This window comes from Aspergillus terreus, genomic scaffold (genome assembly GCF_000149615.1).
Source record: "Aspergillus terreus NIH2624 scaffold_2 genomic scaffold, whole genome shotgun sequence".
Lineage (NCBI taxonomy): Eukaryota > Fungi > Ascomycota > Eurotiomycetes > Eurotiales > Aspergillaceae > Aspergillus > Aspergillus terreus.
The window spans coordinates 743,448-754,391 of NT_165925.1; the positions used below are offsets into that span (position 1 = coordinate 743,448).

Below are 10,944 nucleotides of genomic sequence, written 5' to 3' on the forward strand. Positions count from 1 at the left end.
TCTATCTTGATATAACTCGCCTAAACGCCATATACACCATGCATCTCAGCCATCATTGGAAAACCATACACAAGTCGTCATTTCAATCATAAGTACCAAACAAATCAAGAGCTTCCAGCGTCTCAAAGAAAAAACCTGCGGCGTCATCAAATGCAGCCGTCGGGCAGGTTGCAAGCCGCGCCGCGATGGCGGGCTCAATCTGTACTTCCTGTGGCTGGTGACAGCCACGTCTCGTAAAGTAGTATCGCCCCTGGTGCCGGGACCAGCTTTCGCTGATGTACGCCTGGAGCTCGCGAGTGGCGGATTGGCCAATCTCCAGGAAGAAGGCGGCGGTTTTGGAATGCGTGGGAGGATCGTGAGTGAAGACCTCGGCGAACTTCGTGAAATCTTCAGTAGAGGAGTCAGATAGTGGACAGTCGTGGATGTGGGAAGTAATGAAGAGGATGATTTGGCGGAATACCCGCACTTGGGTGATAAGAGTTTCTCCTGCGTTTGTGGCTCGGTCTATATAGTCGACAACGCGCAACGCGGCTGTGATCATCTCGACCATGGAGGAAATGGTCAGGATGATGGGAGGTTCTTTGAGCCGGTTGGTGTTGTCGATGATGGTCATCAGCGATTGGTACGACGCGCGGAATACAGAGCTGAAAATATCAACCAGGGATGAAACGCAGCGAGGGTCTGTAGTGTCGATGTTGAAGAGCAGTTCCTCGAAAGTAAGCATGATGGTTTGGATGATTGGCCGACTGAGGATCCATCCAGTGGAACTGCTGAGCGCAGCCTCAAGATAAGCCGGGAAGGCAGATTGAAACAGGAAGGCTCTCAAAGTAGGTCTGCTAGGATCCCCAGACTCATATGCCTCTTCCATGGAGGAGTGCAGTTGCTCGACGAAATAGGTCTGCCGGCGATCAATAGCAGCTCGTTCAGAGGCAGATTGGATGAAGACGATTAGTGCCTTTGCGGACTTTCCGGACGACAACTTGGGCTCGTAGCTCTTCACTCGTGCAACGATGTAGGTCGGGTCGTCCAGTGGAAGAGGGAAGGAGCTCGGGTCAGTGAAGAATTGATCGACGGGACAGATATCCCGGGTGTATTGCTGCAAGAATCCCACAACACGATGGACAAATTCCACATAGTCGCCTTGGGCCACTTTAGTACCAGTGCCCAGTTCCTGATAATTTGACTTCATGGACGACATCATCTCTTGAACTAGCTCTCGGTACTCTTGTCTGGCAGTGGATAGGTCGCGGCTACCTGCCTCCTCGAGTCGGAGCACATGTGTGCGCATATTGGACAGCAGACTCGATATCAAGGACAACCTACGCTGGCTGAGTTCCTCGAGGGTCACCGAATAGCGTCCGTCTGTACCGTCACGATAGAATGGCAGGTTCTGTAGCATAGGGTGGTCATTGTCGCCATTCAGCAGAGCCTCAGTGAGACTATGCTGAAATTTGAGCATCGAGGATCGCTCCACCAAGCACGACATCCAGAGGCTATAAACGTGGATCTTACACTCTGCGACGAAGCTGTTGTCTTTTTCAATGCAACTCGCTAGGAATTTCGGTGTGTATTTCCTGGTCTGGATGGTAGACCGGAGTGCAGCCCAAGAATCGCTATCGTAGCGGCTCAGATAGCTATCCCAATGTCGCAATCCGTACTTAACAAGAGTCTGTGCAATGGAGGTCCAGCAATCCACAACGCTCAGAAGGATGGCATCTTCCGGGCAATCGTCCTCTCCAAAACAGTTTGACAAAAGACGAGACACCTCAGGATGAAAAGTCTTCTCCACGAGCTCGATCCCTTGAGGCAAGGCTGATGTTGTTTCACCCTCATAGAAGGCTTCGATAGCAGTCCAATCGCCGTAGTCCTGGCTGTCGTCTTCTGCAGACGGATTCGCGGCCCCCACGGGAGGGACAGGATTGCACTTTTGCAGATAAGCAACAATTACCTGGAGCGCCTCGGATACAGTAGTATTCACACGAGACACTCGGGGGTTGAAAAGTCCCAAGACGGCATTGAGAGGCGCTTTGCGGGCGAGCTTTTCGGCATGTTCTGCCGTCGGTGCCGCGTTGATGGCGCTCTTCAGACCATTGAGGGCAGTTTTCAGTAAGGACTCGATGTGACGTTGGTTTTCTGCGATTGTGCGTTCAATCAGTTGATGCGAAAATTTGTTTCCCCCAGTGTTTTGGGCCTCAGTCTCTCTCCGAGCAAGACCATGTTGCTTTAACAGCTCGGTGACAAAATATGAATGCCAGTCCGCGAATTGCTCGAGCCCTGAGACGTCTTCATTCGTCGACAGCTTGAACCGGACGAGTCTAGCCCATGACCGGAGACTGATATTGCAGGTCTCACGATGGGAACTGGCCGGGTCAACGAGGTTCTTTATCGCCTCTAAGCGAGGGCGACATCCATCAGGCACCGCAAAATACAAAGTGCAGAGGAGGTCATGATGGTTTCTCAGGGCGGCCAAATCCGTCTGCTGAAGAGGCTTCTCTTTGGGATAAACTCGTCCGTGATTGGGCAGCAGGCGCCAGGCAAAATTCCGAATCTTCTTTTTGTCATATCTCTGGGCCAAAAACCGGAGACCGCTTGCGATGATCTTCAACAGAACATGGAAACAGGGCTCACCTAACTTGATGTCAAACGACGGAGCCCGGTCGAGATCATCAAGGAAGGATGGAGATCCATAGCTTTCCTCGTGTTCCAAGTTGTACAAGGTGTTTTTCGCAAAGAAATCGTAAAGCGTGTCAAGGATTCGCTTGCAGTCACGCCAGCCCCAGGCATTGATCAGATGAAGACACCTGTGGAACAATGTTCGACAGTAATTGTTGTACGAAATGGGTGTCTCCGACTTGGGGTCGTAACTATCCAGCACTGGCCGGACCAGACGCTCAGGTATTGTCCAATTATCTGGAGTATTCCTGAACCGGGACCCAATACGTGCAATACCAGCAGCATCAATCTCACTCAAAGGCAGCATTATAAAAATCAGATACCACCTATCTTCCATCCAATTGACATCTGTCGAACGTACTTTCTCTGGCGCATCTGACAGCGAACATGCTTCAGCAAGAACCTCCTCGAATGAGCCTTTGAGGCCGTCGGCACCATGGAGAACATGGTAGGCAATAACATAGGCATCAACACACGGATGGTCCTCGCGTACTCCCGCTTCTCGTTTCTCGTCTGACTTATTCTCTTCGAGGAATTTGCGTATGTCAGCTTGGCCTGCGGAAGTTGAAATAAGCGCGGCGACTTGTCTAGCAGCGTTTTTCACAACCTTTACTGCTTCGACCCTAACGCCTTCGGTGACAACATCGTGACAGGCAATTCTATATGCTTGATTCGCAAACAAGAGGTTATATGCCGAAATCCTTGCAAGCCAACCAGCCTTGTTTGTCTCTCCCAGCGTTGCTAGGCTATCGTTCAATCGGGAGACGAGGCCGTGGGCTCTTCGAATAAAGCCTGCCCTATCGATAGGGTCGATGAAGGTAAGGCCATCTGTGAAATACTTCACCAGTAACCTATATAGAGTGCAAGCATGGCTGAGGCGGTCCTCCGGTTGTTCGGCAGAAGTATGACTGCTTTCGATTTCTTCCAAAATTATATCGAAAGCGGTACCAAGTTCCGAGGAAACAGTGTCGTTCCACGGCCCCCAACGAAAGCTCAGGGTTCCTGCATGAAGATGAAAGACGCTGGCTGGACGGTCAAGGTCCCGTTTTCCGAGCGCAAGAGAGCGAGGAAATTCTCCACTTCCAATGAACGTGGACTCGTGGAAGAACGTCCCAGACTGCAGGGGGGTTATGTTGAAGTCTATGGTATACGACCGGCGGTAGCCACTTAATCCTCCTTGACGGCTAAACGGTGGGGTCCCTTCATCCACCAAGCTGAATGGCTCGTCTTCCAAGACTAAAGGAGCCAGCGTCTCTTGTCTTTCGGGTGCATTCAGGTCGATCCTCCTGGGTGGACGCTTGCGAACTTGGGGCCGTCGTATTTGAAGACGCGCAGTGGGAAGCATATCATCGGATTGGGTTGGCACTGGGGCCTCAGTCATTCGCCGGGGCTTGTCCGCATCGGCTGGAGAAGAGCCAAGGAAACGATCCAGAAGCAAATTAAGATCCCGGCCTTTCGGTAATCTTCTGGGTTGACGGCCGCGATTCAGCGTTGATAGGGGCGCTTGGAAACCTGCTGATCCAATAGTGCTGCCCACGAGATCAGAGATCGCTGGTCTGGGAGCATTTCTCTTTAATGAGGATATGGCCACATTTCTCCGCACAATCCAATTATGACCTTGCCTGTAAGGTTCAGTAGGCTTAGGTTCAGTGTCACCATTTCGCGATGCTGGATCTGGGGCAGGAGCTTCCAGTCGTGGCAGGGCATCCGCACCACGATCTACTTGAGGATGATTCGTAGATCTATCCCGCGTTCTAGACGTTTTGCTGATCTCCTTGGCCACAAGGCTACCGAGCGTCTCTTTCGGGTTAGAAGACAGGTCCGCTAGGGGCTGCCTCTCGTGGGGCTTCGTTTGGTATCCCGAGAGCCTTGTCTGTCGCAATTTGCCCTTGCGCCATTGACGCAATGACACATTGGCGTCTTCCGTATCCACCCTTGAGCTGAGTTGGAAAACCTTGCGAGAAGGGCTTCGTCTTCCTCTGTCACGACGGGACCGCGCGTTGCGCGCAGCAACTCTCAGGAACTGCGGCTGCTCGTTTCGCGGCCTGGACGCTACATCTGGTGCATCTAGGATGCCAATCATGGGTGGAGCCCGCGATGTCCGAGACTCCTTTCGAGCACCATATATTGGGTCCGTTAGTCTAGCCTGTCTCTTGAGGCGAGGCCGCTTATTGATATCAGTGAAACGAGAACCAGCCTTGCTTTGACTTGGCCGTTTTGTGCTCGACTTTTTGGTTCCAGATACAGATCGACCCCGAGGGTTCGAAGGAAACATGTAATCAATCCGGTTATCCTCGAGGACATCGTCACCCATATCTTGGTCCATGAAAGGGTCATCGAACCCAACCAGTCTAGCGAGTTCCTGACGAGAGTCGACGTCGATATCTTTATCGCTTCCATCGCTACTCTCATGGTCTGCGAGCTCTCTCAATGATGTTAGGTGACCTTTCGCGCTCGAGGGCCTCGTAGAGCCTCTTTTTGTTATTTTCCGCGCAACTCCCTTGGCATTCTCCTGTCGCGAGTCTCGATTTCGTTGTGTAGAGGAAAACCTATCTTCAGTTCGTTTTTGTTGGTCCAAGCGCAGCCATGAGGCTGGGAGGACACCTTTGATCCGACGTCGAAGCTCGCGGACAGCATTTTCGTCACTGCTTTGCTCTTCTTCTTGTTCGTCATCTTCGTTGTCTTGCTCCCCGTCAGAGTCCGGCTGACTTTGGGAATGTACGGATTGGACGTCTCCGGGATCCTGATCAAGCATCGGCCCGCTCCAGTCCATAAGGTCCGTATCTGGCTCGTGGTGACCCTCATCTCTCCTCTCCGCAGTCAAGCTTATGCGTGGGCTATTCCGCGAAGGAGGCGAAAATCCACGTGGAAACCGGAACTCCTTATAGTTTGTAGTCTGTGGCGATGAAGCGCTCCCAGACCGGGGTGGGCTCTGCGGATTATCAAATATCGAATCGCTGTCTATCCGCGTGGAGGATGGAGACGTATCGATGACTACCTGTGGAATGACCATTCGGCGTAATTGTTCGTATTGTTCATCGTCTGCCGGCCGGCCTACCTTGCGCCTCTTGTGGGGTCGATGTCTGGAGCCACCCGGCGAACGATTGAGCAGGTCAGATGCTCGCAGAGTTGGTCGCCGGAGAGTGGTATTGCCTGATCTCTCAACGGAAACGCGGCGAGCCGCCACAGGAGACGACGGTGGTGAGCTGGGATTCACCCCAGGGCTACTTTGCGGCGGGTCAGCGTCCTCGCCATATTCCCTGTTCTCACTTGCCTGTGCGGCCGCTCGGAGCGCTTCTTGATACTGAGCAATGCGTATGGGCCGTATCCCTCCTTGTTTCATAAGCCGACGATATTTGGCATCTTCGAGGAGATACGGGTGTAGTTGGATAGGATTCCGCTGCCGTAATGACCGTCGCGTTGGTTGGGACAGTTCTCGAAGGACATCTTCCGGAAGGTTCAGAGGAGCCAGGACGTCCTCGAAGTTGTCCTGGGGCGGGTTCCCAGCTTGCCCTTGGGCGCCATTCTCTTGAGCGCCATTCTCCGTTTCATCAAAGCTCAGCGAGTGTATAGACGACAGCGGTGATGACAGCGGCGATATCTCATTGTTCGGTTCATTCTTGTCCTCAGTTTGTTCCGGCAGTTGGCTCTCATTTTGCATTCGCTCGGGGAGGACGTTGCGTCGGCGTGACGGAAGGAAGTCGAGTTGTAATTCATCCGGCGAGGAAGACAGGGTATCCCAAGTATCCCGCTGAGATTTTGGCTGGGGAGTCGAGGGCGGGCTGGGCTCGTGAGCGTCCGACAAGGTCTGAGAGAAGTCCGCTGTCCTTGCGAGACCTTCCTGTTGCGAAGAGCTCTCCAATTGTGATTCCTTCCACTCTCCACGCGCAGCTGCAGTCGGCGTCCTGACACTCGAACCTGACCGGCGATCTATGCGTTGTTGCGTCGGAGTATCCGAGCCCAGCTCATCGTCATCGTCGGAGGTGTTCGCAGAGACCGAAGAACGCTCCACATCCCGGGCGATACCAGTACCAGCGTCGGCGTTATCGTTCGTCTTTAGCGAGTTCTGGCTGTCGAAACCATCCTCCTCGTCCGAGTCCGGTACAAACCCTCGTTCCCGCCATGATTCCATTTGTGTTCTAGGCGATGGCCCATCTCCCTAGATCGCCATCACTCCGTGTCGACAAGAGGCTGGTGGCAAGGCCGTTGACCGCTGCAATAAATTCGCAGGTCTCGAAGGTTGACACGTGAAAATCGAGGAAGATTAGCAATCGACGCTGTGGTTGAGGTGCAATTAATTCGGAGAGCCGCAGGGGCGGAAGACGCGTCGAAATTGTGGGGAGCACGCTGGGAACGCGTGCCCGTGCCGTGCCCAAGCCCAGTAATTTGGCGATTCCGGGCTAGGCCGCCCGCTTTCTAGAACTTCCGTCCAACGTCACTTTGGCAGCCAGGCTATTTCGCTGCGTTCAACCTTTGACTCCGCGCCAAGATGAGTCGCAATTGGTTTCCAGCCATTATGGCCATCGGCATGGGTGTTTTCACGGGTATGCACTGCGTGCAGATGATGGGTACGCTTCGCTAACCGCTGTCGGCAGGGTATTATACCTTCCAGCCTGCGTTGAAGGAGTTGCAGGTTGAGAAAGGCCAGGGTCAGAGGTACGTTTAGCTGTTATGTGGTATTCACATTGTGTCTTCTCCTAGCTAATGCGAATTGTGTGTCCAGAAGCCAACCCCCAGCTCCAGACCAGCAAGCTTCCTCTCCCACCAATGCCGCTCAGAAACCTGCGACGGACGCAAATCAAGACCAGAAGTGATTCCAGTGTAAAAATTCGAGTCGGATGGCAGATTTTGAAGTGCACTATACCGTGCCTGATGATCGAAACCAAGCCGCGCCCTGCAGGATCCTTGGACAGGCACGGGCACCATTTCGCCCATTGCAAGGTGGTTGCCAAATCCATGCATAATGCCGGAGTGCCGCCTGGAAAGTCTTTCCCGTATCAAGTCGACGATCTTCGGCCCTCCTCATGGCGGCTGGGTCGATTGACAACAATAATCTGACATCTCGACGAAGAGACTTGGCTGTCCAGAAACTACTGGACAGTGATTGTCGGAGGTTATGGGCTCGTCTGATCCTCGATACCTCAGGAATAGCTCATAGTGTACAATATACCTTACCCAGAATGATACCCAGAGCTCGGTGCGAACACATACTTGAATGTAGTACCATTCATTCATAAGAACTATATCGACCAAAGAACTGAAATACCCTTTCCGCATGCAATTAACCTACATAGTCAACGTTTATGGTTCCGAATGCGCCCTGTTCCTATACGCCAGCCCAATTTCTTGTCATACTTCTTCCACAAGCTTCGTAGATCCGCCATTTCTTAATGGCGCTTCTCCAAACACTCGACCCGCTGGCGTACCGAACCATTCCTCTGGCACGCCCACCTTGCTGCCCTCACGGCCCGTAACCCATCTGACCATGATCGGGTCCGGTCGCTCAACTTCCTGCATTTCCTGATCGGCGGAGGCGTTTTCGGCTGCTTCGGCCGCGGGGATACGACCACGGCGCTTCGGCGCTTGCTTTCGCAGCAGTCGGTTGATCGTATCCATCTGTTTGCGGTTAGTTTTTTTGTGCGGAACTGCCCGAGTGGCCCGAATCAGAGAGGCGTACCTTTTCTTCCTCGTTCCGCTTCTCACTGAGGTTCTTCCGCCGGCGGGCCATCTCCGCACGGCGCATGGCACGCTCCTCCGCTGTAAGATGCTTCTTCACCTGGGGTTCTACATCGCAGTCAGGGACTATGCACCAAATCAATTCTCGGGAACAGCCAACTCACCCATCGGAAGCTGCAGGAAATCGTTTCCGAGCGACCCTCGTTGCCGCTTGGTCATGCGACTCGAATCGAGCGCAGGCGTCTCATCCGTCACTGTCGAGCTCTTCTTCCTCATCCTCCTCGTCCCAGCTCTTCCTCCCCGGCGTTCACAGTGACGATCCCGCTTTCTTCATCAGGCTCGCCCTCCGCGTCGGAGTCTGGTTCGGAAAGTTCCTCGTCGTCCTCGTCTTCGTCCTCTTCGAGCTCCATCTCCTTCGCCTCGACGCTCTTCACCGATTTCGCATTCGCCGCCGCAGCCTTGGCGGCTCGCTTGGGCGGCGGCTGGGGCGGGGCATCGTCCATATCGAGATCCCCATCAGCATCGACCTCCTCGTCGTCTTCCCCGGGGGCGTCTTCCTCGTCGACCTCATCTTCCTCCTGGTCTTCCAGGTCCTCCTCGTCGCTGGTGTTGACTTCGACCAGCCGCTTGCGGGGCCGACTTGTGCGAGGCCCCGTGACGATGGGATTCTCTGTGAAGACGTTGACGGTGCGGCGCCCACTCCGGGTGCTCCCGCTGGTTGCTTCGCGCAGCTTATTGGACGGCATTTTCAGTGTCAAATAAAGCGATCTTTTGGAGTCGTCAGGTGAACCGGACGAGGATCGCTCAATCGTCACGGATGACGAGGCGATGGCACGAGTCAATCGAGTAGAAGATCTGACAATGGGGTTAGAATCCATTGGTGATGGTTCATCCCGCACGGTGCGGGCTCGCAGAGAGCGACGTAGAGACATTGCAGACAGGGATCGCAGATGAGACAGGGGGGATTGAGGTGGTAGAATGGAGGAGAGTTGGGGGATTTTAGTCGACACGAATCACTTAGTAGACCGACTATCGGAGAGGCATGGGACGATGGTGAGGGGAAGTTGGGAAGAAGCGATCAACATGATCCGGAGAGGGGGAAGGAAAGAGAAAGAAGGAGGGGAAAAAGGAGGTTGATCCAGACGATGGACACGAACAGACGACAAACATCGTGTAGAGGGAAATAATAATAATAATAACGATGAATCTGGGCCAGACGCAGAGCGGAAAGGCACAGGCCTTCCATCCACTCCCTATCACATCCGGAGCGCCACTGGGAGAGGGAGAGCGACAGTAGGAGAGAGAACCAATGGAAGCCTCCAGATCTCGGATCCCAGGGATTCATCTGCGCGGTGAAGCCAACAACAGCGGCAGTGCGCTTGCGCCAACCTGATTATCCCCGGCGCTGGTTGGGACTAGGATGAGGCGAACAGGGGTGAGGGGGCAACACAAAAGGGAGCAGTTGACTGTAACCATCACAGCCACTCCAGTAATGCAGGAGACAAGAGGGACAAGAGGAAGTACCAGGATGACGATGCTGGGATACAGGTAGAGGAACTCACGCACCAGTTCAGAAAAGACAGGAGCCTGAGGCGTCGCGAGAGCTTCTCCGGACGTTCTCCGGGTAGGTATCGTACGTATATATATATAAGTCGATCGACGTAAAGACAAATCGGCAATCCCAGAGGATTCTTTGATCGCAAGAGTGCAACAATGATTGCATTCACTGCTCATCCTTTTTGGCCGACGCATTCTGCCGGGCGGTGGAACAATGACTAAACCGGCATAATGACATAACCTGCACAGCATAACTAACCATTCATACTCTATAGTATTCAATCATTCAATCTTTTAATCTACCGACAGAGATGTTATTATTTTCCTAATATCTATTTTGTATTGATAGTATGACGATCCTCATTACTATATTCTAGCCTAATAATAAAGACCTGAACCTATGTCCACCCAAGAAACAATTACTAGGTACCTCAGGTACTAGCCTGTATGTAATATCAGAACAGCCGAGGTCGGGGAAGACTCCGGATTTCCGCTCCTCACATGGGGTCAACTCAACTCCATCTCCGTCTATCCTCACTCCTTCTCCTTCTCCCTATTCTTCTCTCCATTTACTTCACTATTCATTCGCAACCATGTCCGACTCAAAGCCTAAACCCTCTATTCCTCAATGGCAACAACAACAACAACAACAACCACCCTCCGCCACCTCTAGCACATCGCCGAGCTCCGACGACACATCCTCCCGCGCAACGCTCGTCGAACAAGCCTCCAAATTCCTACAGGATGACTCCATCCGCGACGCTCCTCTCGACCGCAAGATCTCCTTCCTAGAATCCAAGGGTCTGCGCAACGACGAAATCGAAGGTCTTCTCGGCGTGGCGCGCAACCCCGAGGCGACCAGTCCGTCGGCCTCAACAACCGAGGACAAGAAGTCCACCGACTCAACCCCTACACCATCGCCAGCGCCAGCATCGTCAGCCTCCGCTTCAACTTCCACATCCACTTCTTCACCGCCCACTCCCCCCACCCTGTCCACAAACACATCCCCCCGCGACGTCCCCCCAATCATCACATACC

The 10,944-nt window shown here is 53.3% G+C and overlaps 3 protein-coding genes across 3 annotated transcripts in view; 1 reads left to right on the top strand and 2 right to left on the bottom strand.

The window, feature by feature from the left end:
- Window positions 1–82: 82 nt before the first annotated feature.
- Window positions 83–6,805, bottom strand: ATEG_01262 (uncharacterized protein; the record flags this gene model as incomplete). The annotated part of the gene is made up of 1 exon (XM_001208627.1): window positions 83–6,805. One exon carries the CDS (start codon window positions 6,803–6,805, stop codon window positions 83–85), a length of 6,723 nt encoding a protein of 2,240 aa, XP_001208627.1.
- Window positions 6,806–7,900: 1,095 nt separating this feature from the next.
- Window positions 7,901–9,281, bottom strand: ATEG_01263 (PAPA-1-like domain-containing protein; the record flags this gene model as incomplete). The annotated part of the gene is made up of 6 exons (XM_001208628.1): window positions 7,901–7,930; window positions 7,964–7,999; window positions 8,029–8,289; window positions 8,351–8,457; window positions 8,514–8,523; window positions 8,661–9,281. The coding sequence occupies 6 exons, from the start codon at window positions 9,279–9,281 to the stop codon at window positions 7,901–7,903; spliced, it is 1,065 nt and encodes a 354-aa protein (XP_001208628.1).
- A 1,218-nt stretch (window positions 9,282–10,499) lies between these two features.
- The window catches only part of ATEG_01264 (peroxisomal membrane protein PEX14), a gene marked incomplete at both ends in the record, with an annotated part of 1,309 nt that continues 864 nt past the window's right edge, over window positions 10,500–10,944 (top strand). The window contains one exon of the mRNA XM_001208629.1: window positions 10,500–10,840. Within this exon, the coding sequence (XP_001208629.1) occupies window positions 10,500–10,840 (341 nt within the window). The remainder of the gene's footprint in view (window positions 10,841–10,944) is intronic.